Source organism: Callithrix jacchus, chromosome 3 (assembly GCF_049354715.1).
Source record: "Callithrix jacchus isolate 240 chromosome 3, calJac240_pri, whole genome shotgun sequence".
In the NCBI taxonomy this organism is placed as follows: Eukaryota; Metazoa; Chordata; class Mammalia; order Primates; family Cebidae; genus Callithrix; species Callithrix jacchus.
In genome coordinates this window covers 144,533,347-144,556,669 of record NC_133504.1, presented here as the reverse complement: position 1 = coordinate 144,556,669, position 23,323 = coordinate 144,533,347, and the positions used below count along the sequence as shown (strand labels likewise).

General features: G+C 43.1%; 1 protein-coding gene across 1 annotated transcript in view; it reads right to left on the bottom strand.

Moving 5' to 3' along the window:
• Positions 1-7,398: 7,398 nt before the first annotated feature.
• LRRC66 (leucine rich repeat containing 66) overlaps positions 7,399-23,323 on the bottom strand; it is a 31,136-nt gene continuing 15,211 nt past the window's right edge. Inside the window, exons 3-5 of the mRNA XM_008993356.5 lie at positions 18,222-18,391; positions 12,698-12,887; positions 7,399-11,063 (exon numbers count right to left, since the gene is read on the bottom strand). Of these exons, the coding sequence (XP_008991604.4) occupies positions 8,794-11,063; positions 12,698-12,887; positions 18,222-18,391 (2,630 nt within the window). The 3' untranslated portion in view covers positions 7,399-8,793. The remainder of the gene's footprint in view (positions 11,064-12,697; positions 12,888-18,221; positions 18,392-23,323) is intronic.

Here is a 23,323-nt window from a genome sequence, read left to right as displayed (position 1 = left end):
CCTAGGCAAGGGGAGCCAGAAGAATGGGAACAGAATCACAACTTTCTGTAGGAAAGAGCAAATCCCACATTTTAGTTGCTGTTCAGAGAGTGGGATGCTTCTAGCTCCGTTTTAAAAAAACGAAAAATGAACCCAGCATCAGGTTCTCTGGGGAGGCCCCCAGAGGTGTGTTCCAGCCTTGTGCCACTCTTGCTTGGTGCCTGTGCCCTGGGAGCGTCTGGCTTCGAGTTCCTTCTGTGTGCATTGTTCTGGCTCCCCAGCTCTGTTCTCATGCACCTGTGGCCGGTGTTTCCCCTCACTGGTTTAGGTGAATTTTTGGTCTCCACTGTTGTAGCCTCTAGCCATGCCCATCTGCCTGTCTGGAGCATTCAAGGTACCAGTGATTGTTTTTCTTAGTCTTCCGGTTACAAAGTTGACTACATTTCGAGTGGTTTCCCCACTTCATTTGCCCCATGAGCTCCGTGGCTTTTAGTTTTAATTTTGCAGAATGTGAGGCATTTCAGTAATGTAAATTTTACATGATAGCAGAAAAATCTGAACTATTTATTCTCCATTAATATAAAGCACCAGTCCTTAGAGAAACTGATTCTATTTTTGGGGTAATATCCTAGACTGGCTTGGAACATTTCTTGCCTCAAAGACATGATGCTTTAGAAATCCCAGAGAAAAATATTGAAACCAGCTTAAAGGAGGATCCTATTGGCCAAATTCTGATAATTTAAGTATAAAAAATACAATACAATAATTATGGTTAAAATAGATTGAGTCATAAAAAGCAAGAGTCAATGGTATTTAAAGAAAAATAGTGAGAGCTTTCTTTTAAAATAACACATGATATACTTAGATAGTATTCAAATGAGCAAAGATGTTATTCACTTTTAATTGTATGAGTAGTCGAGTATTACAAATACACATACACACACACACACACACACACGCACACACACACACACATACAGGTGGACAAAATATACGTCAGTCAAAGACTAAAACAATTTTATGCCCAGATACGGGACATCTTTGTTCACTATGGCAACTGAGGTACGTTCATTATATGCTAAATTATTAAGACAGTCTGCAAAGCCTTATAATTCACCAGCACTTTCTTTGGCCATATCATCTAGAATTTGCAGGTAGTAGTGAAACATTAAGGTGGGAATTTGGAAAAAAACAACAACTGGCTAAGGTTTTTGCAGATACTAGATTCAGATAGACAGAGGTTTTGTCTTCAAGCTGTCATGAACATGAGATTATCAGGCAACAGAAAGATGGGACCCTTACCCATACTCTTGAGTGGACAGGCTCATGAAAGCACTTGCTTTCTTAAGTCTGTGGCCTGCAACTTACATTTATTTGATGGCATATTAATCTTATGTAAAGCACAAATGAAATTCATCAAACCTTGTCACTCATAGGATGTAAGAACCCCTTCTCCCCATCTTACCTTTATCTCCCTTGGACCTGAAGTTCCTCAAAGAAAATGTGCATCTGTATGTGGAGTGTATTTTGTCTTTTTTTTTTTTTTTCTTGAGATGGAATCTTGCAGTGTTGTGCGGGCTGGAGGGCAGTGGTCTGATCTCGGCTCACTGCAACCTCCGCCTCCCAGGTTCAAGTGATTTTGCTGCCTCAGGCTCCCAAGTAGCTGGGATTACAGGTGCTCACCACCACGCCCAGCTAATTTGTTGTAGTTTTAGCAGAGATGGGATTTCATTATGTTGGCCGGGCTGGTCACAAACTCCTCACCTCGTGATCCACCCACATTGGCCTCCCAAAGTGTCTTTTAAACAGACTGAAATACATGGACATCTGCTTGCTGGCATTATTTTCTGTTTTGTGGTTTTAGCAGCTATTCCTGGTTACTCTTGGTCACTCCCACTTTTCCCCTTGCAGTGCATGGTCACCAAAAAGAACTGGACAAAGACTTCCCAAGAAGAAAGAGAGAATCTTAGGCCTCACACCCTGGACTACTGTAGAGAGATAGGGAAAAATTTTTGTCCATCTGATCCCAAAATGACTTTATGGAACCAGAAGGGGTTTTAGGAAGCAACATTAGAAAGACAATTCATGTAAGGCATTTGCTGCTCTTCAAGGAGAACAAGGTCTTATTGTTTCATATTTTGGATTTGTGGCCATAGGCCCCAGACTTATATAATGGTTTTAGGAAACTGTAAAGGTAAATTATACCAGAGATTTTCAAAATATGTTTCTTAGACTAAAATATGCTGATGCGGAATTGTTAGGTTGAAAAAAACATGTTTGAGTTACTCTGCTAAAGAAATACAAAGGGGGAATATGTTTTAATTTAAAAAATGAAATATGTTTTAAAAGTCATTTATGTAATAATGGGACTAGAGACATAACTGGAACAAGTGAAACTAAGAGGGAAAAACTGGGGTAAAAAGACTCCCCGGAACTCAGGTAGTTGAAAGTTTGAGGCAATTTGAGAACAGACTCCGAGGGTGAGACATTTTGCAAATCTGGTAGTGGAAGGCTTTAAATATCACTCGCATCAAGGCATTTTAGCCAAGCTTACGGCACGCATGTTGAGAAGGGTTTTTAAAATTTGTTTCTGCAAGAAACAAGGGGCTTGCTGAGAAATTTGCAACACCCACAATATAAACTGTGACATTTATGCCATGCTACCAAAAGCTTCTTGTGAAAGTTTAAACAAAACAAACAAAAATGGTGAATGCTGTATATTCCTTTTTTCTCTGTGCTGATGGAATAGGAGGCAATTTTTCACTTTATGAAATACTTGCCAGCCCTGAGATGACTTTATGGATTCCCAATCGGAGTGAACTCTTGGCAAAGCTGAATTTCACCTGAGTTGGAAGTTGGCCAATAGCAGAGTCTCTAGCAGATCTCAGTAAAGCCATGTGAAGCCTTGTTCCTTATACAATGCACAACACGGTAGAGTGGAGGCCCCAAGGAAGAAGGAATTGGTAGATTCTACTCGGGTGGAATAAGGGGAGAAAAGCTCATGGAGAATATAATCCATAAACAGCTTATTGAAAGTAGACACTTGACAGGTAGATGAGATGGGACTTGGTGGGGAGGCCAGAGGTGCCATCCAGAAAGCAGGCAGCAATATGGGCCAAGATATGGTGGAATAATATAGGCTGGTGAGTTTGTAACTGCAAGCAGTTTGGTGCACTGGCTTGAACTTTGGATGTTAGGATGGGGCAAAGCACCATGAAACATAAGCCTGGCGGTAAGCAGCGACAGATGTTAGATGTTCTTGTGAGCTGTACTAAAGTTTGCTCTTCCATTTATGCAATAAATGTATGTATTAAGAACCTACTCAGTGCCAAGTCTTGGAGAGACAGACACAATTTTTTTGTTTGTGTGCCACTTACAGTATTAAAGGGGCAGACAGACCCTAAACCAATAATCATAGAAATAATTATTTAATTTTACTTGTGATAAGCTCTCCTATGTGGAGGCCAATGCTGTTTAATGACAGAATTTGTAATAGGGACATCTAACTCACTCTGGAGTCCGAGATATCTTCCCTGAAGAGATGACAACACAGACGAGACCTAAGTAGGAGCTTATCAGCTACAGGAGGGCTCGTTTGTGAAAAAGCGCTTCAGGCAGGGGCAACATGGGCAAGGGCTGGGAGACAGGCAGACATGTGTGTAACCAAGTACCCCTGCTTTTCTAAGAGAAAGAGAATGAGTTGTGCTTTGTTTTTTCCTTCTTTTCTCTTTCCCCTTTTTCCCTTGTTCCTCACTTGTTACTTAGCTTGTTAGGAATGCAATTATAACCTTTACCTTCCCCTCACCATGTAGATGCTTCCTACACGGCAAGCTTACCTATTAGGTTGGTGCAAAAGTAATTTGGCAAAGTAATGGCAATAACCACAATTACTTTTCCACCAACATAACAACTATGTGCCAGAGACAGGAGACTGTCCCCCAGGTGATGGCCTCAACAGACAAGTCAATTCACAACCTGAAGTGTCCCTGCGACAGAGCTCTCTCACCTGGAGTGGATCTCAAGACAGTGGCCACCTTACAAGTTAGCTCTGCCCACGATGGTGCCAGCTCGGTAGATACAGCACCACAGCGAGTCATGCAGACCCTACATCTGCTTGCTCCCTCCCCTGCATGCCATTCATGCCAAATCCCCGCTTAAAAGTCTCTGCTTTCCGCCCCAAAAGTGAAGCGATGTCCTTAAAGGCAGGAGCCTGTACTTCTTCCCCTAAGCTATGCTTCGGAATAAAGTCACTTTCTTTATACCAGACTCAATCTTGTTAATTGGACTCTACAGGTGGTGAGTGACTGAGTCGGTGTTTTGGTTACATGCAGAGCTTTAGAGAAACAGAAAAATCTGTAGCCAATGGATGGGTTCTACTCAGGAAAGCCACATGTCATATTTGCATTTTAGAAACCACCTCCTGGCTGCAGTGTGGGGAATAGTAAAAGGAGGTGGGACGGGAGGTGTGATGGTTAATTTTATGTGCCTACTTAACGGGTAAGAGATTGCCCAGATGGCTGGTAAAGCATGGTTTCTGGGTGTGCTCTCACCTATGTGGGCAGACAGCACCCCATCCATTGAAGGCCTACATAGAACAAAATGGTGGAGAAAAGAGGGCTTTCATCTGTCTTCTTAAGCTGACACATTATCTTCTCCTGCTCTTAGATGTCAGCACTCTGGGTTCTCAGACATTTGGATTCAGACTGGGACTTACAACACTGGCTTTCCTGGTTCTCAAGTCTGGGCTTAAACTGGAACTCTACCACTGGCTTTCTTGGACCTTGATATTATAGACAACAGATTATGGAACCTCTCAGCCTCCATAATTACATGAGCCAATTCTTCATAATAAGTATTTTTCTATCTGTGTGTGTCCTATTGATTCTGTTTCTCTGGAGGATGATGACTAATACAGAAAACACAGAAAGCATTGTTACAATAGATCTCACAGTGTCAAGGTGAAAGCTGTAGCAGTGTGGACAGAGAGGATGGGATACGTTTAGAAGATACTTAGGAGCCAGAATTGGCTGTACTTAGTGACCAGTGAGTTAGATAAAAGAAGGGAAGAGAGAGACATCAACAAAATGACTCTTTTTTTTTTTTTTTTGAGACGGAGTTTCGCTCTTGTTACCCAGGCTGGAGTGCAATGGCGCAATCTCGGCTCACTGCAACCTCCGCCTCCTGGCTTCAGGCAATTCTCCTGCCTCAGCTTCCTGAATAGATGGGATTACAGGCACGCGCCACCATGCCCAGCTGACTTTTTGTATTTTTAGTAGAGACGGGGTTTCACCATGTTGACCAGGATGGTCTCAATCTCTTGACCTCATGATCCACCTGCCTTGGCCTCCCAAAGTGCTGGGATTAAAGGCTTGAGCCACCGTGCCTGGCCCAACAAAATGACTCTTAAATGTCTGGATGGAGCAGCCAGGTGGATAATGAGATAACACAGAGGATCGGATTCCCTGAGTGGAGAGGGTTAGGGAGAGCTGATGGGTTTCATTTTGTATACACTTAGCTTGAAGTGCCCATGGAGATATCTAGTAGGCAACTGGATGTGAGTGTAAAGTTCCAGAAGGATTTCAAAGCTAAGAGTTATAGAAAGGGGAAATATCAGCACTTAGCTAGTGGTTGAAGCCATGATGATTGATAGCTCACACGGAGAAAGAGAACTGAGTGAAAAGACCAAGCCCTGAGAAACATATGAGGTGAGTATAGAAAGAGGGGTCAGAAAAGGAGCTTGAGAAGATCAAAGAGAGCAAGAACAATTATGAGGAAATGTGTGCTGTATTCTGTTTGCCCTCCGAATCCACTTTCTATCCTTCATCCTGCTCTGTGGCCTGGTAGGCTGATTGTTGTGGATAACGTCAACTGCCTCTCCTGTTCTCTGGCTTCAAGAGTTCAGCCTCTGGGAGGCACTGCCAGGAGATTGGAGGGTGAGTAGAGAGAGGCTGGGGAGATCATCCCCTGGCTGCCTTCTGTTGTAAATGGACTGTTAGTGGTTATAGTCCCCCAAAGACCACGGCTCCTGCTGGGCAACCTCACAGCTGCAACCTGCCTTGTCTCTGCAGGTCTAAGGGTGTCAAGGCTTTCCCCTGTTGCTAGCCTATAGGTTTTTCACCTTCCCTTCCTAGTTTCCTTTAATCCTAGATCTTTGCAAATGATTCCTTCATTAAACTCTCTTCAGTCATTCCTGTGTCTTGCCATCTGTACACTCCTGGTATCTCATCTTTACAGAGGTATTTCACAAAAGCCACTGAAAATGAGTTTCAAGGTGGGAGTGGTCAACAGTGGTCAAAGATAGGAGCTGGTTCTTCTTCCTTCAGCTAAGCTTTGGGGAATGCTGCAGAGGTTTTCCTTGGTGAAGACTGAAATCTATTGTACTTGGCAACTGGAGGTTGTTGGTGACCTCTACTGGCACAGGTTAAAAGAAAGGTGAGCTGAAGCCAGGCTGCAGTGTGCCGAAGAGGCCATGGCGAGCCGCTGACCATCACTTGGAGGCACCTAGCTATGAGGGAAGAAGGTGGAATTTTGAGGGAGCTGCAGGGTGGCATTTTCTTTAATTTTAGTATTGTAGAGACTTGAGCGGGTTTATATGCTGTGGGAAGAACCTATTAGATAGGGGGAGGTTGGAAGAGCAAGAGAAACATGAATGGACCCATGGCCTTGGGTCATAGGAGGACAGGAATGAGGGTAGATGTGCACATGAGAATGTTTACAGCTAAGGAGTGGGTGAGTGAGGAGCTTCGTCCTCAATATTCTCGTGAAAGTTCAAAATCACCATTATAGCAATTGGGGAGAAATTGATGAGGGCCTAGAAAATGCCTAAAGGCTTTGCTGAAATAAATAAATGATTGATGTTACATGACATAAACCAGAATGTGGAGTGTGCAGTAGAGTGATAGTGTGATGAGATGAAATTGGGAAGGTAGTGTGGGTCTCGATTACAGAATTTGGTTTTTATACAGACAGTAGGAGTCATCAAAAGTTTTTGAGCAGGAGCGTGATGGGTTGGATATAAGATTATTTAGGGGTGAATGAGGGGCAAGAAGTACTAAAGGTCACAGTAATATAGGCAATAGACAAGGGAGGTGCTTTATTTGGGGATTGAGAACAGGTGTAATAAAGTTAAGAGTTAGATCCTGTTGGATTAGTGATAGTGCAAACAGGTGGACTAGGGGATCTTAAGGTCCTTCCACAGAACTCCAGCACCTTCCTCCTTAGTCTACCCTAAATAAATATACCTGTAAGTAAAAACAGTATGCTTTCTATGCAAACACTGGTTTAACACAAATTAGCTAGCCCCCTCTCCATATTGCCAGGCCTAAATGTCCCCCCGTATAAACATTCAGGATCTTCCACTGCCTAGAGCTTAGAGGCAGCTCAGCTATAGGAAATGAAAAGAAGGAGACAGATTAAGTCAGAAATTTTAACTGGGTTTACTGGGTGGATTTTGTGATACTGTTGACTAAATAAGGAAATATAAGAGATTATATTTGGGAAAGAAAATGATGAATTTGGCCAGGCACAGTGACTCAAGCCTGTAATCCCTGCACTTTGACAGGCTAAAGTGGGAGGACCTCAGCCTGTCAAAGTGCAGGGATTACAGGCATAAGCCCAAGAGTTCAAGACCAGTCTGGGTAATATAGGGAGACCCCGAGTCTCTTACTATTTTGTTAAAAGAAAACGGTGAATTTTAGGTGCTCAGATGAGCTACATGGGTTTGGGCAACTAGGGCTGAGAATGCAAGTCTGGAGTTTGGGATGGAGGTAGGACTTGCCATGCAGATCTGGAGTGTCTGTGTAGAGCTGGTTGTTGAGGCAGTGGGGCCCAAGGAGGGTGGGAAAAGAATCATAAAGAAAGACTAAGAAGAAACAAAAATGCTTGAAGAGTTCTGTCTTTAGGAGGGCAAGCAGGGGGGAGGGGGGTGGCATCAGGAAGGATGATGAGAAAACGTCGAGAAGCAGGAGGATGAACAGAAGGACACAGCTCATGATGCCCAGAGTGGGGTGAGTCACGCCAAGGAAGGGCTAGGCAAGGATATGCCAGAGAACCTTTTGCTTTTTTACAGGAATCATCAATTCTTTCCTTGAAAATGGATTTTTAATTTACACTTTGTTCTAAAAAGTGATCCCTCTTCTCTGTAACTTCTTTAAAAACATTTATAATTACTCAGAATTTTTCCAGTTTTGCAGTTTGCAGCCTCCAAAAAGTTGTGCTAGTGTGCATTCAGAATTCATTAAAATCTGTCCAGCATTTCCACTGAAGTGCTCAATATGCATGAAAAAGTGTCACTTAAATTCCCTCTGATGATCAAGTCGAACATCCTTGTCTTTGTCATGCTAAAGCTGTTCTTTACAGAGAGCCAACTCTCGTCAGATTGCTCCGGGTTTGTATTTGAAAAGGAAAGTGAAAATCATCTTTGTCTAACCACAACAGATTCGCCTCTGAATATTTACCCCAACCGATCGATGATGTGCTCCTGTGTTCTTGGTGAACTGGTTTTGTCTGGAAGCTCTTATTATAATGATGCATGGTTCTTGTTCTTGGAATGATCTCAAAAATTCCCCTCTATCTCTTTCACACTGAAGAGCAGGTTCATCCCCACAGGATGGTAACAAGTGTGTTTGGCTTCTAACCCTTCTAGAATCATCGTCCTCAAGTGCACACACATAACCCCCATTTGCATCAGTGTCTACCTGGTTGGAATTCATGTTGTCTCCTTCAAGATCTTGTTGTGAAGGTCTTAGTTTTCCCCTGCAGTGATCTTTAAAGGAATATTGTTTAGAGCGTGTCTATATCCTGAATGAAAGATTCTTATTTACAAATGTCCAAGTCTTTTTCATGGCAGGCAGCCTTATTAGGATCTGAGGGAACTTCAGCAGAACATGGTGGTGTTTGTGATGAAACATCCATATTTGAACATTCTAAGTCTCTAAGTGAGCAATGCCATTCTGCTGCCTTGGATTGAAGAGCTGTGTCATAATCATAGGTGGACATGCCCGGAATCTCATCCCCTAAGGGACTATTCCCCGGTGATCTGGGCCAGGGTGATGGGCCCTCAGATCTATCAGTGTCAGAGGCATTTTCCAGGTGACTCTTGTACAAGCCAGAGTCTGGAGAGGCAATGAGATGTTTTTCAAACGAATAGTCCTGATTCTCGAATTTCCCTGGAATTGTTTGGAAGGTGACATTGTCCTCAAGACTGTTTACTGCCATCATGTTTTCCTTGCTTGCCCTTGAGCTCTCGTTGTACAGAGGCTCCTCGTCCTGCAGGAGCTCCTCGTCATGCAGGGGCTCCTCGTCCTGTAGGAGCTCCTCGTCCTGTAGGAGCTCCTCGTCCTGTAGGGGCTCTTCGTCCTGCAAGAGCTCCTTGTCCTGCAAGGGCTCCTTATCCTGCAGGATCTCCTCGTCCTGCAAGAGCTCCTCGTCCTGTAGGGGCTCCTCGTCCTGCAAGAACTCCTCGTCCTGTAGGGGCTCCTCATCCTGCAGGGGCTCCTTGTCCTGCAAGAACTCCTCGTCCTGCAGGGGCTCCTTGTCCTTCAAGGGCTCCTCGTCCTGCAGGGGCTCCTTGTCCTGCAAGAACTCCTCGTCCTGCAGGGGCTCCTTGTCCTTCAAGGGCTCCTTGTCCTGCAAGAACTCCTCGTCCTGCAGGGGCTCCTTGTCCTTCAAGGGCTCCTTGTCCTGTAGGGGCTCCTCGTCCTGCAGGGGCTCCTTGTCCTGTAGGGGCTCCTCATCCTGCGAGGGCTCTGCCTCTTCAGGCACTGCCTCTTCAGTCTCGCTCCTTGCACCCTCTGAACTTACAGAGCTCAGAGTGAACAGAGACCCCTCATCAGAGTCACAGTCACTCTCCACCACACACCAAGTGTCAGAAGGAGTGGATTTCTGCACTGGTTCCTCGTTAGCAGGAGTGACATCCAGGCCACCGTCCCATCTTAGAGGAAAGACTGATGGGCCTGTGTCTCCTGGGTCACTGTGTGGGACCTTGCTGTAGTGGGCCAAAAGCTCTTTCTCAGCACTTGCTCCCGACAGCCTTGACTGCTGTATGCTCAGCAAATCAGTGGATGGTCTCACTTGCTTTTCCTTAGAAAATTCCATCTGTGAGTCCCAGAGTGACTGTTCAGTGCCCCCTCTTTCCTTACTCTCTCCAATCCTCTGTGCTTCTGCATGCCTTAGCATTTTACAGAGGGAAGTTGTCATTTCTCCAGGGTGGGACGGCTCTAATTCACTGGAATCATGACGGTTTGAGCTGGAGACAGCGTGTGACATGCCCACTACAGAAGAGATGCCCACTGAGTGTGCACTGAGAGGCTTTCCCTGAGCCACAGTTTCATGAGTGCATTCTCCAAGAACATCACTCCTATGGATGTGGTCCTGCGCTGTTGACATTAGTTCATGGTTTCTGGCATGTGGATGTCCCCGGAGAATGGAAAAGGCTGGACCGTTATTTCCACTTCCTGCTCCGGTGTTGTCCCCGCACTGTCCTGAGCTCTGCGGACTGCCAGGATCCTTGCTGCTCCTTCCCAGAGTTCTATCAGGAATTACAGTGGTGTGTGGCTGTGGCTGTGGCTGTGTCTCCCAGAAAGGTGTCTGGTTCTCATAGAGGCTTAGATCAGGAAGTGCTTGGCGCAGATGTGGTGTGTGTCCCGCAGCTTCGATGTCGTCGTAGAAGCCCTCGTTTGAATACCCATTGTTCCCGCCAGGGTTTTTGTTCCGGCACTTTCGTTGCCACAGTCTGTCAATATAAGGCCTCGTGAAAGCCCCCAGACAGAAGGCGACAAGGAATGTGCTGAACACTGACAGGCACACCGCCAGAGCCAGGTCCTGGGGAGCGTCCTCCTTTCTGCCGGCAGCCTGCACATCCCGGGCGCTTCTAACACTTCTTGGCAGCCGTCTCTGCTTCTCTCTGAGACCAGAGCTGGCCCTTGCCTTCTTTCGCAGACTGGAGACGCCTGTGTGCCTTCCTCCCCGGGGCCTCTCTGCTTTGCTCCTTATGAGGCTTTTCATGCTATACAGATGAATGGAAGGAAGGTGGGTTTCCCTGGAAATTCTGCTCTGGAGGGTTCCGCTATTGGCCTCCTCACTCCCTGCAAGTGGATAAAAAAAAAATACACATTGAGTGAACATTGAAATAAGATTCCAGGGGTTTTTCCTTTATTCAGGATTGGGGCCTCTCTCTGTCACCCAGGTTGGAGTGCAGTGGCACGATCATAACTCTCTGAAGCCTCAGACTCCTGTCTCAAGCGATCTTCCCACCCCAAGTCTCCAGAGTAACTGGACCTACAGGCGTGAGCCACCATACCCGGGCTGCTTTTTTTTTTCCACTTTATAGAGACAAGGGTTGTCACTGTGCTGCCCAGGCTAGTCTCAAACTCTTGGCCTCAAGCGATTCTCCTCCCTCGGCTTCCTGAACAGCTGGACTGTAGGTGTGAGCCACTGCCCCCATCTCCAGATTCTAGGGGTTTCAGAAGCTTCTGTGAGTCCTACTCAGTCCTTATCTAGCTATATATGTTAAAGTATACATTATGTGATAATAAGCAGTTTAAAAGTTTTCTTCATTCTTGTTTAATGCCAACAGTATGTCTGGCTTTCTGCATTCACACCTGGCTATCAGGCTGAGGTCTGTTGCTCAGAGGTCCAGGAGGTTGCATGTTCCTTAGGGTTCCTGCCTCACTGCTGCCCGTGGGAGGAAGAAGCCAGACTGGAGGAACAGCCACATGTACATGGCTTCTCCTTCCTCCATAGTCTTAACTACTCCATGTTTGCCAGAACATTCTACTAGCCTCCTGCAACACCTGTCTTGGCTCTACCCAGGTTTGCAATTTTATTTCCTTACCATTCTCCAGTGCTGGTAAACAGCAGAAATATTCAGTTTTTTTCTCCTGGTTTCTGATATTCTGCCCTCTACCCTCAGAATGCCAGTTGTGGAGTGAAACAATTGTGGCTGATGACATTAAGATTCTCTCTGATTTTCATGGATTTCCTCTAAACCTGGTCGGCATGGCCATGTTCCTACTTGAAAGGCAGTCCTGAATAGAACAGAATCTAGCACTCATTTTTTTTAATGGACTTTTTTTTTTTCTAGTTATAAGGTTGAGATTTAGCCAAGGTAGTTAATAGTGGAAAAAAAAAAACTTCCCAGAATATCCAACCCCAGGAACATATTCCAGCCCTTTGGAAGAGGGGTAAGGAACAAATCAAAGGAAAATATGCTTTTGTAATATGGTGTATGTGCATTTTGTGTATGTAGAGGATCACACTTTCAGAGTGTTAGCAAACATTTAAAATAATGATGTTTCTGATTTTAAAAGTTCTTTAACAGATTATTTGTTAAGAATTGGGATAAAACTGTGACATTAAATTTTATTCATGTGTGCATTCTTGTTTAACACCTACAGCATGTCTATGGTTCTTGAGAATAAAGTTTGGTGTGTCAGAACAGAACTCTCTTCTAGGGGAATTCCTCCTGTTGACCAAATCCAACTGATGCTGAGTGAGTTGAACTGTGTTTCTTTGACCGCATGAAGAAAATAATTGATGAACTGAGGAAAACAGTTGTTAGGCCCCAGTGATTCTTCTGTGGCACAGCCCAAGACTGACTAATGCCAGAGATCCGCATTTTTGCTTTCGGGGGACTGTCACTACTTCAAATGAGACTAAAATTTGTATGTGCATTTTTCAGTATAAATGGAGCTTTTTCAGAGAAACCTTATTGACTTACCTACAGACCTGTTGCAAATGACATTCCACTTTTTCCTCCAGGATTCAGAAATAAAATTTTGAAAGACTGCCACGCTATTGTCACACCGCCAGTGATTATCAGCCAAGTCAACCACCAGATGGGGAAGTTCTAGAGCCATGATCATCATTGGCAGGATGGTGGCCAGAGCATTGTTGCTGAGATCTAAGACCTGTTTGAGAAGAAACAAGTTTAGGATCATCTGTGGATAAAGACATTTAGAGATAAAATAAACGAGTTACAGAAAAATACTGTTTATGTCTCTATGGAGGCAATATGAATTTAATACTGGTTTACAAGTCAGGGAATAGCGGGTTTTACGTCTCTGTTCTACCTTTAAGAACTTCACGAGTCTTGACAAATGGTTTACTTTCGATAAGCCTCCTTCCCAGGGTTGCTGCGAGTATTGAAGGTATGTGAAAGCTTTAAGTATCATGCCTATGTTCAGTGCTTAATCATTTTCTCTTCCTTCTTTCCTGAGTGTAATTTGTACTGTTAAAGAAAACCTAGATGCTCATGTTTTCAAGATCTAGAATTGGATGCCAGATCAAGCATTTCTAAAAGTAGTATAGTCTTGAAAGTGGCAGAAAATACTGGATGATGAAGACACAGAACACAGAATTGTGGTTGACCAGAAATCTTATTTATGTATTTCTGGTGGAGATGAAATCTCACTATGTTGCTCAGTTGGTCTCAAATTCCTGGGCTCAAGTAATCCCCATGACTTGGCCTCCCAAAATGCTGGAATGACAGGCATGCACCTGGCCTCAAAGAGAGATCTTTTGCATCAAATATTATCTCAAGGGTAGTAGTACATTTCTCTGCATCCATGGCTTTCAGTATGTGCAGTATGACTAAATTTTTCTGGTCTGAACAGAAATGAAGGGGAAAGGGGAACAAGAAGGATCCAGTGTCTCTAGAAACGGAAAGCAGGATCTGCAGATGTCGGACACGGAAGGAGCATGACATAGCAGGGAAAGCACAGTTAGGAGAAGCTCTAGCTGCCATTTGCAGAGCCCTGCTGGGTCCCAGACATGCTACTGAGTGCTTTATGTACATGATCTCTGACCTTAACAATTTCCTCATTTTAACCTTTAACACAGAGGAAGAAACTGGGTTATGCCACACGGTACATCTCACATAGACCCTGGCACCTGGTACATAGCAGGTGCTCTGTGAACAATAGGAAGGAAGGAATGCAATGGTAGAGCTGAGGTCTCATCTGGCTTCACAGCTGTGTGTCTTCCACTGCAGAACATACCCTCCCAGAGCCTGAGCCCTGCTGCACTAGAGTGAAGGAAGGGCGGGGTTGAAGAGACCAGGGGCTGAGGCACCAAGATGGCTCACGAGGTTTGGGGAGGGGCAGGTAGTTACTAAGAGAAGATAAAATTATAAAAAAAGAAAATACAGTCCTTGCTTTTAAAAAAGAGGACAATGAATGAAAGCCAGAAAGGCTGAATGTTATCAAGGCCAATTGTTTTATAGACACCCGGGGGCAAAATCAGCATTTACATCTTGGGTTATATAAATTCCTAAAGGGCTTATTCGAGCAAAAAAATCAAACAGTGCCACAAACAAGACCATCACATATAGAATCAGAATTTTTTTGTGAACTTGGGTAGTAAGGGTGAATTTTCCACTGTTGAATAGCCAAGCAGTATGGACTTTCAAAGGAAGGTCGCCAAAAGTTGGAGGCAGGAGACTGCGGGATTGGAAAGAAAAACATACTTAGCTTGGCCTGTCTTGGTGGGGATCAGTAGCTTTCTTACGTATCCCTTGATGACAGATTGAAACATTCTGATGTTTTTCAGGGAATTATTTGCTTTTTAGTGCATGTCTGCATTTATTTTTTGTTCTAGCATCTTATTATATTACAAATCACGGAACTGAAAGCAAAACTGGAGGGAGGACAGAATATTAATAAAATGATTCAGGAGGAACAATTTCTGAGACAGGAGTAAAATAGAATGGTCCCATTTGGCTAAAGAAATACCCATCTACCAGCATTCGAAAGGAGTATATATTATGGAAAGATTGGGAGAAGCACATACAATATCGCTTCACAAATCACTGCATTTAAGAAGAATGGGATAAGATTAGGAAAAGAAATGCTAATTTGAAATGTCAGTGAAACTTATTTCATCCCATCAAAACATGGTGATGAATTTATGCTGTGAAGAATCTATCTGGCTTCTGAAAAGATTTCCACATGGGAAAACACATAGAATAGTGCAAGTATTAAATTCTTCACCCAGAAGAAAAACGATATCCATTTTGATATTCAGCCTTTTGGTACCGAATATGTTCATCATGTTCCAAAACCAGTTTTTAGAGTTATTGCCAAACATGCAGAAGGGATAATAGAGAAGAAATGGTCTGATTCTGGGGCAGTTCCAGTGCATTGAGAATTACTGCTGTTTTTAAAACATTCTCGGGGTTGATTTTTAGTCTACCTGTGGCATCTATCACCTGTGAGCTGCAGAAGACTAACAGAGCTCAATAAAAGGGCACAGGAAATACAACAGATGAAGGGCAAATTACATATACCAAGTATATAAAATACTAAGCGACGTGCCCAGGCAATCTGACTGCCTGTTTGTGGTAAACTGGGGAGCACTACCAAGTTAAGTGGATCTTCTCATCTGTCCTCATGACTACTGTAGCAGGCAGACTCCAGGATGGTCTCCAATGATCCCGCCTCCTCGGTGATCATGCCCTTGAGTACTCTCCTCCTCTTGGATGCAGGCAGCACCTGTGATTTGTTTCTAACCAACAGACTATGAGAAGCAATGGAATGTCACTTCCATGATGACATTACGAAGAATTGTAATGTTCTTGGTAGCAGACTCTATCCCTCGCTGACTCTGAAGCAAACTGCTATGTTGTGAACTGCCCTATGGAGAGGCCCACATGGCACAGAACTGAGGGCAGGCTTTGGCCAATAGCCAGCAAGGAACTCAGCTGTTCCTCCAGCAGCCCACTAGGAACTGAATCCTGCTGATGGCCACGTGAACTTGGAAGTGAATCCTTTTCTAGCTGGGCTTTTAGGTTAGACTCCAGCCTTGGCCAATATTTTGATTACAGCCTCTTGAGAGACCCTTAAGTGGAGGCCCCAGGTAAGCCTGGATTCCTGTCCCATAGAAGTTGTGAGATAATCTGTGTGTGTGGTTTTAAGGTGATAAATTGTCAGTAATGTATTACATAGCCATAGATAACTCATACGCCTACCTATGTCCATCACCCATTTATTCATTCCTTTGTTTATTCAACAAGTATTTTAAAATATGTGTCAAGTACCAGGCATATGCTAAACACTGGAAAAGAAAGAGCTTTAAAGCTTTTTGTGTCTTTAAAGCTTTCTGTCTAAAAAAGCTTTATGTCTTTAAAGAGCTTACCAATAGGGTAGAAGGGTTTGAGGGCACAGGCATTGACAATTAGCCATACCTAAAACCAAATAATTTCAGCTGGGATAAGCGCAATGAGGGGAAATGAGCAGCATGTCATAAGTGTTTATAAAAGGGGAGCTAATTTAATCTGGAGGCCCAGGGAAGGCTTCCCTGAGGAAATAATATTTTAGCAAAACTGACAGGTTTAACAGAGGTTGGCTCTTCCAGGCAAAGGACCAGCAAGTGGGGAGGGCTTGAGGTGAAAACAGAGGCAGGGGTGGAGGGAGCCAGGGAAGCGTGGCTTGAAAGAAGGCTGGAGAGACAGACAGGGTCAGGTCCTTGCAGTGAAATCTTAGAAGCATTTTCACCAAGAAGTGGTGTAATCAGATTTCTGTGTTAAAAGAGCAGGGGACACCTGCCACTTTAAAATTTCTATACACAGACTACATTTAGAAAGTGCTTACTGTATTCTAAGCACTGTGTATGTATTAAACACTTAATTCTCACAAAACTCTGAAATATCTCCATTTCTCAGAGGAGAAAGCTGAGACACAGAGATTTGATAACTTGCGTTAAGACAGTATGGCTGGAAAGTGGCAGAGGCTGGATTTAAGTTCAGGCAGCTGGCTTATGGCCACACTCCCCATCACTGACTGCTTCCCTAGTCTTCCTTCTCGAGGGACTCCAGGAGCCATTCTGGTTGGAAGTGGGGAGCTAGAGGCTTATCTTGCAGCTATGCCTGAATAGCACTTTGCAGAACACTGGGAAAATCTCAGTTGTCTATGTTGACATTGCTTAATATGATAGCCACTCCAATAGATAACTAATACACCTATCCACATCCATCATCCACTTATTCATTCCTCTGTTCATTTAACAAATATTTAAAAATATGTATCAGGTACTGGCATATGCTAAGCACTGGAAAACCAAACAGATGTGTTGTATGTCCTCAAAGAGCTTACACATGGCAATCGAGCAATTAAAACAGGGGTGGTCCAAATTGGGTTGTGTGGTAAGCATAGAAAAGCCCCTAGGTTTTGAAGCCTTACTATGAAAGGGGATATAAAATATCTCATTAATAATTTCTATATTAATGACATGTAAAAGATAATATTGGGTAAATAATACTTATTACTAAGATGAAATTCACTTGCTTATGTTTACTTTTTCACTCTAGCGACTGGAACATTTAAAATTGCATGCATGGCTCACGTTGTATGTTTCTATTGAATGATGCTGGCCTATGCAAAGAATGAGAGGTGTGGTGAGGTTATGGAGATGGAGGACTACAGACTCTTCCAAAACATCTCTTAGTGCCACACTGCAGGCCACTCTGGTGTTGCTAAAGGACTACAGAGACGAGATTTTACAACGTCCTCCCAAAGGGGAAGGTTGTGGAGGAAAGTGCTTGGAGGAGAAGAGGCTGAAGATGCCAGACCTAGAACAGGGCTCTGGGAGTTCTTCACCCTTATAGCTGTTGGCACCTTGAAAGATTAACTGCAGTGTTCCAGAGACAGGAACTATGGACCCAAAATGTAACATAAATCTCCCCAGTATGGGTTGGATGTTTAGAACTGCATGTGGCACATGGTACATGCTATACAAGTGTCAAAATATTATCGTTATAGTTTTTATTATTTCGTGTCCAATTTTGATATGGAAGCAACAGGGTCACTTGCTTTCAGAGGCCCACATAGTCCTGGATCATTGACATTTTAGCATCAGCCTCCTCAGGCATTCCAGATTGCATAAGATCCCTGAGACCTTTGACCAATCTTGTAGCTTAGGGAGATAGTCTCACTAATAACTAAGTTTTAATTTCTTGCCAACTGCTAAGTGGAAATTTGGAGTTGGATTTAATTTGATTTAGAAAAATAACATGTCAATTCTTGCTGTCGAGTATTATGTTGGAGTAAAATTCATGCCCCTTATTGTGGCCTTTCATTTCTGAGGCAAGAAAAAGATTTCAGCTCTTTTAAGGGATCTTAAAATAGACTAACAGTTTTTGATTAGTAGCCAGTACTACTGGACATGAAGAAACTCTTCAATGGAAATATGCTTCTAATATAATTGCCCGTGTATCTGCATATTCAAGTATTATAAGATGATTTTGGAACCTGTAATTGTTTGAGGTCCTTGAAGGCTTGTGGGTGAATTTTGAATATCTTGTTGCTCTTTAAATAGAGATTCTCCAGTTGCAGGCAATTCTGAAAATCAGACCACCCAATTTGCAATATCCCATTGAATGACAGATCCAAACTCTGCAATGACTTCAATTTCCACAGTCCTGTTAAAATGAAAAAGTAAGTTAAAATCTAAACTGGTGACATTTACTCAGCACTGTTTGTAATGGTAAAAAGTTGGAGACAACATTAAGAATTCTCAATTGAGGTACTGTTAAAACAAAGTATGGTATTATTAATGCTATAAAATAATACGTGGTCCCAAAGGAGATTGAGACAGATTAACATGTAAACTGAACAGGAAGAAAAAAGTTAAGATGCAGAATAGTATAGAGTATATGTCCAATGTCCTTGGGGAAAAACAGCCATATGCAAACATATATATAGATTTTGAGCGAGCAGAGAAAAGACCTGGCAGGAGACGCACTAAATTACTAACAGGAATTACACTTAGGAATATAATGGTTGAGGAAAGTGAAGAGGGACGAGAAAGGAAATGTTGAGGCCAGGCGCAGTGGCTCACGCCTGTAATTCCAGCACTTTGGGAGGCCAAGACAGGTGGATCACAAAGTCAGGAGTTCAAGACCAACCTGGCCAAGATGATGAAACTCGTCTCTATTAAAAATACAAAGTTAGCCGGGTGTGGTGGCAGGTGCTTGTAATCCCAGCTACTCAGGAGGCTGAGGCAGAAGATTCGCTTGAACCCAGAGGTCGGAGGTTTCAATGAACCAACATCACGCCACTGCACTCCAGCCTGGGCAACAGAGCGAGACTCCATCTCAAAAAAAATTAATAATAAAGAAAATGTTGTTTTGAGCACTTTTGAATTTTTTCTTTGAATGAGCATGTACTACTTTTAAAATAAGAGAATCAGTTAAAAATATAACCTTGATTGAAAGACATGATAAATATTTATTTGATTGAACTATATAGTAAAACGAATCTTGCCAAACAATAGAGGAAAAATGTTGTTTTGATGCTTTATTTACATGGATGAATTCTTCCAGTTCTAAGATTTTCTTGTTCTGTTTTTTTCTGAAACACAATCTTGCTCTGTCATCCAGGTTGGAGTGCAGTGGCACAATCCCCACTCACTGTAACCTCTACCTCCCAGGTTCAAGTGATTCTTCTGCCTCAGCCTTCTGAGTAGCTGGGATTTTAGGCACCTGCCTCCATGTCAGGCTAATTTTTTTTGTTTTTTTGTATTTTTAGTAGAGACGGGGTTTTGCCATGTTGGTCAGGTTGGTCTCGAACTGCTGACTTCAAGTAATTCACCCACCTCGGTCTCCCAAAGTGCTGGGACTACAGGGATGAGCCACCACCACACCCAGCTGTTTCATTTTATTTTATAGCCAAGTCCTTTCTTATAGCTACTTATTGTTGATACTATGACTATTTCCTAGGGATTCTTGTGTTTTCCAAAGGTAGTAAGTTATAGCTAGATTTTGTTTTCCAGCAAAATAATCAGATTGAATTTTGGTCTCTGCCTTGGTATTTCACTTGATTTCAGAGAGTAACCAGGAGGTCCATTTGGCACTGAAAATAAATAAAGGTTGAGAATGAGGTGCCAGTCGTAGCAGTCTCTCAAATTTCATTTCCCATATGGGTCTCAGAAGGAAGTGCCTGCATTTTTACATTTCCTTCTGCTCTGTTCTTGCATGTAGCCTGTGTCTTTAATCAACTACTACATAACAAGATGAGGTTGGTTCAATTCCAGGAGGCTTTATTCCTTGCCTACTGTCTGCAAGGTACTTATTGTAAGATTGATTATACAGGGATATGATAACTTAATTGAAATGGCTGCACCATCAAGGTTGTCATATGTTCATTTAATTATATACGGGCTGAGCAAGAGATCATGAGGACAACAAATCAATCAAAACCTTATGGGCAAGGTAGTCGGTGCTGAGAACAAGTATAGATAGCATAGAATCTTTACTCTAAAAAGAGTTGAATCTGGTCCAATGATAAGACATACTAAACTCAAGGTAAAGTTACTAGTTAAACAGAGTAGTTCATCGCATGCACCATCCAACCACAAAATTAACTTTTATTTGTTTGTTTGCCTGTCCATCAGATGACCAAGTCCCATCAGGGCAGAATTCACATCTTTGAACTTTTGCAATGTTTGGTGGAATATAGTATACATTCAATAGGCCAGAGGCCACCGTGTTTGGCCTGCACAGAGATTTAAAAATCATTATGCTGACACTAAAAATTCAATAAAAATTTGCATTTCTGGCCTCTCTTAAGAAAACTGGAAGTTCTAATTGACACAAGATGACATGTGGCTGGTGCTGAATGAAGGCTGCCTGCTGTTGATGGGGGAATGAGCTTATAGAAGATCATGATTTCGATCTACTCATTTCTCTATCAAAAACAGGAAAACAGACTGGGTGCAGTGGCTTTCGCCTATAATCCCCGCACTTTGGAGGCCGAGGCGGGTGAATCACTCGGGGTTAGGAGTTCAAGATGAGCCTGGGCAACACAGTGAAATCCTGTCTCAACTAAAAATACATAAATTAGCCGTTTTGGTGGTGTGTACCTGTAATTCTTCTACTCGGGAGGCTGAGACAGGAGAATTACTTGAGCCTGGGAGGCAGAGGTTGCAGTGAGCTGAGATCACAGCAGGCACTGTACTCCAGCTGGGACGACAGAGTGAGACTCAAAAAAGAAAGAAAGAAAAGAAAAAGAAAAACCCAGGAAAACAAAGGATAGGCCAAGAAGACTTTTCTGTTTGTTTGTGTTTTTGAACTAAGGCTTATATTCATCTGGCATATTGTGGTTAAAAAAAACTTCCATATTGGTTTGGAAATGACCATTGCCCAAGTCCCTGGGCACTGCCCTGCTGCCCTGAGCACTCACTTCTGTCTGTTCTCTCCCTGCCCCCAGTCCAGCAGCACCTGGCTCCAGCACTAGGGCCAGGAGGCATCTAACTGTGGAGCCCAGGCTGAAGACCAGTTGTTAAATATTTTGAATATAACCTCCGGAGAAAATGTTTCTTTGTGCAGAGAAGCATATTCCTACATCTTTTAATATGCAATGTATGGGTCTGTCAGAAAAATGCAAAATAAGGCAACCATATGAAAGAAGCTACAGCTTTCTTAACATTTTCATGATACCTGCCTGGCCTATATAAAGATGTGAATTCATGATTCCTAAAATATCTCAGTGCTTAATTGAATTGAGTAAGTGCCCTAGGAGCTCAGCGGAGGGAGCAATCATGCCTAGCTTTGAAGTGAGGGGAGAAATTATTTTTAAACTCCTAATTGTGTACTCTTTATGCTCTAAGCATTTCACAACCATCTTTTAATCTTCACAAATCCTGAGGAGTTATCAACATTTTACAAGTGAAAAAAACCTAGGTTCAGTGAAGGAGAGAATTTGCCCAACAACACCATGGTAGGTGGAGCTGGAATCAAAATCCAGCTCTCTTAATCATGACCCTTTAACAATATCCACCTTTTATTAACTAAAAACAAACAAAAAACCTTCCCCCAAAATCACAAAAGCGTTGTATTGCCCATGGAGTACATAATGAAATTGCCAGAGGTATTGGGGGTTGCTTAGTTAACCTGCTTATATCATGGAGTAATAGGGTCCTAGAGAGGAACTTGAGACTGAGGTTTATTCCACCTATATTTGTGACTTTTTGTTTCTGTTTTGTTTTGAGACAGGATCTTTCTGTGTCACAAGGCTAAAGTACAATGGTACAATCATAGATCACTGTAACCTCAAACTCCTGGGTTCAAGTAATTTTCTCGCCTCAGCCTTCAGAGTAGCTACAGGTGCATGCCACTATGTCTTGCTAATTTCTTTCTTTCTTTTTATTGGAGACAGAGTCTTGCTCTGTCACCAGGCTAGAGTGCAGTGGCTCGACCTTGGCTCACTGCAACCTCCGCCTCCTGGGTTCAAGCAATTCTCCTGCCTCAGCCTCCCAAGTAGCTGGGACTACAGGCGCGCGCCACCACGTCCAGCTAATTTTTGTATTTTTAGTAGAGACAGGGTTTCACCATGTTGGCCAGGATGGTCTTGATCTCTTTACCTCATGATCTGCCCGCCTTGGCCTCCCAAAGTGCTGGGATTACAGGCATAAACCACTGCTTCCAGTCCTGTTTGTGACTTTTGATGTGAACCAAAGAAAATCACTTACGGCTTCCATGCTTGTTACATTCCTTAAAAATTGTTTCTCATAGCTGGAATTGAGATATGTCTTTCATTACTATAATCGTCCAGCTCTTGGAGTACAGTGAAAGCTGGGTCCATTAGTTTGGATGATTGTTCATCAAATATTCTGTCCTGTGGGCAGAATACACTTTCCCATCCCACCAAGTTGAGTTTGGCCATGTGATTTGCCTTGGATGGCAGCAGAGGTGATGAGAGCAAAGATCTGAAACATGATTATGTGGTAGGGCTTGTTCTCTTGGCTTCTGCTAGTGTCATTAAAAGAACATGGCCTGGTGGCCTGCTGGTCCAAATGAGGGCCTTGTGGAACAGACTTAGACCCCTGTGTAACTTTCATGATAACAGGTATGAACCCTTGAGGAATGATAACTAACTATATTAGAGTAGGGTTAGAGCTCTTGACTGCCTTTTTTTTTTTTTTTTTAATAGAATCAAAGTTGTTTAATGAGATCTGGCAGGAGTTCCACTGGCCTCAGGTGACTGTGTGTGTATCATGCTGGACTAAGTTTTTTAAGTACTGACAGTATCTTGTGAATGGGCTGATGCTAGGATGGAGATGAAGACAGAAGCTCTTTGCTAGGCTAGTATCAAAGATGGCTTCCCAGCTCAGGTCGGCAGAAAATCCAGGTCATGAGACCCAGCGGGCCCTGACCAGTGGGGATGAGATGCTCTGAGATCAAGGTTTCGGGAAAAAAGCTCCTGATTAAACAGTTTGACCTGGGTGAATTCTGGAGATCCACGGCAGACATCATTCTGATCTCCACCCAACAAAGTAAATTGCAGTTGGATTATAAGCATAACATGCCTGAAAAATCTTCTCCTACAATTTTGCCATCCATGGAGTTAAGGCA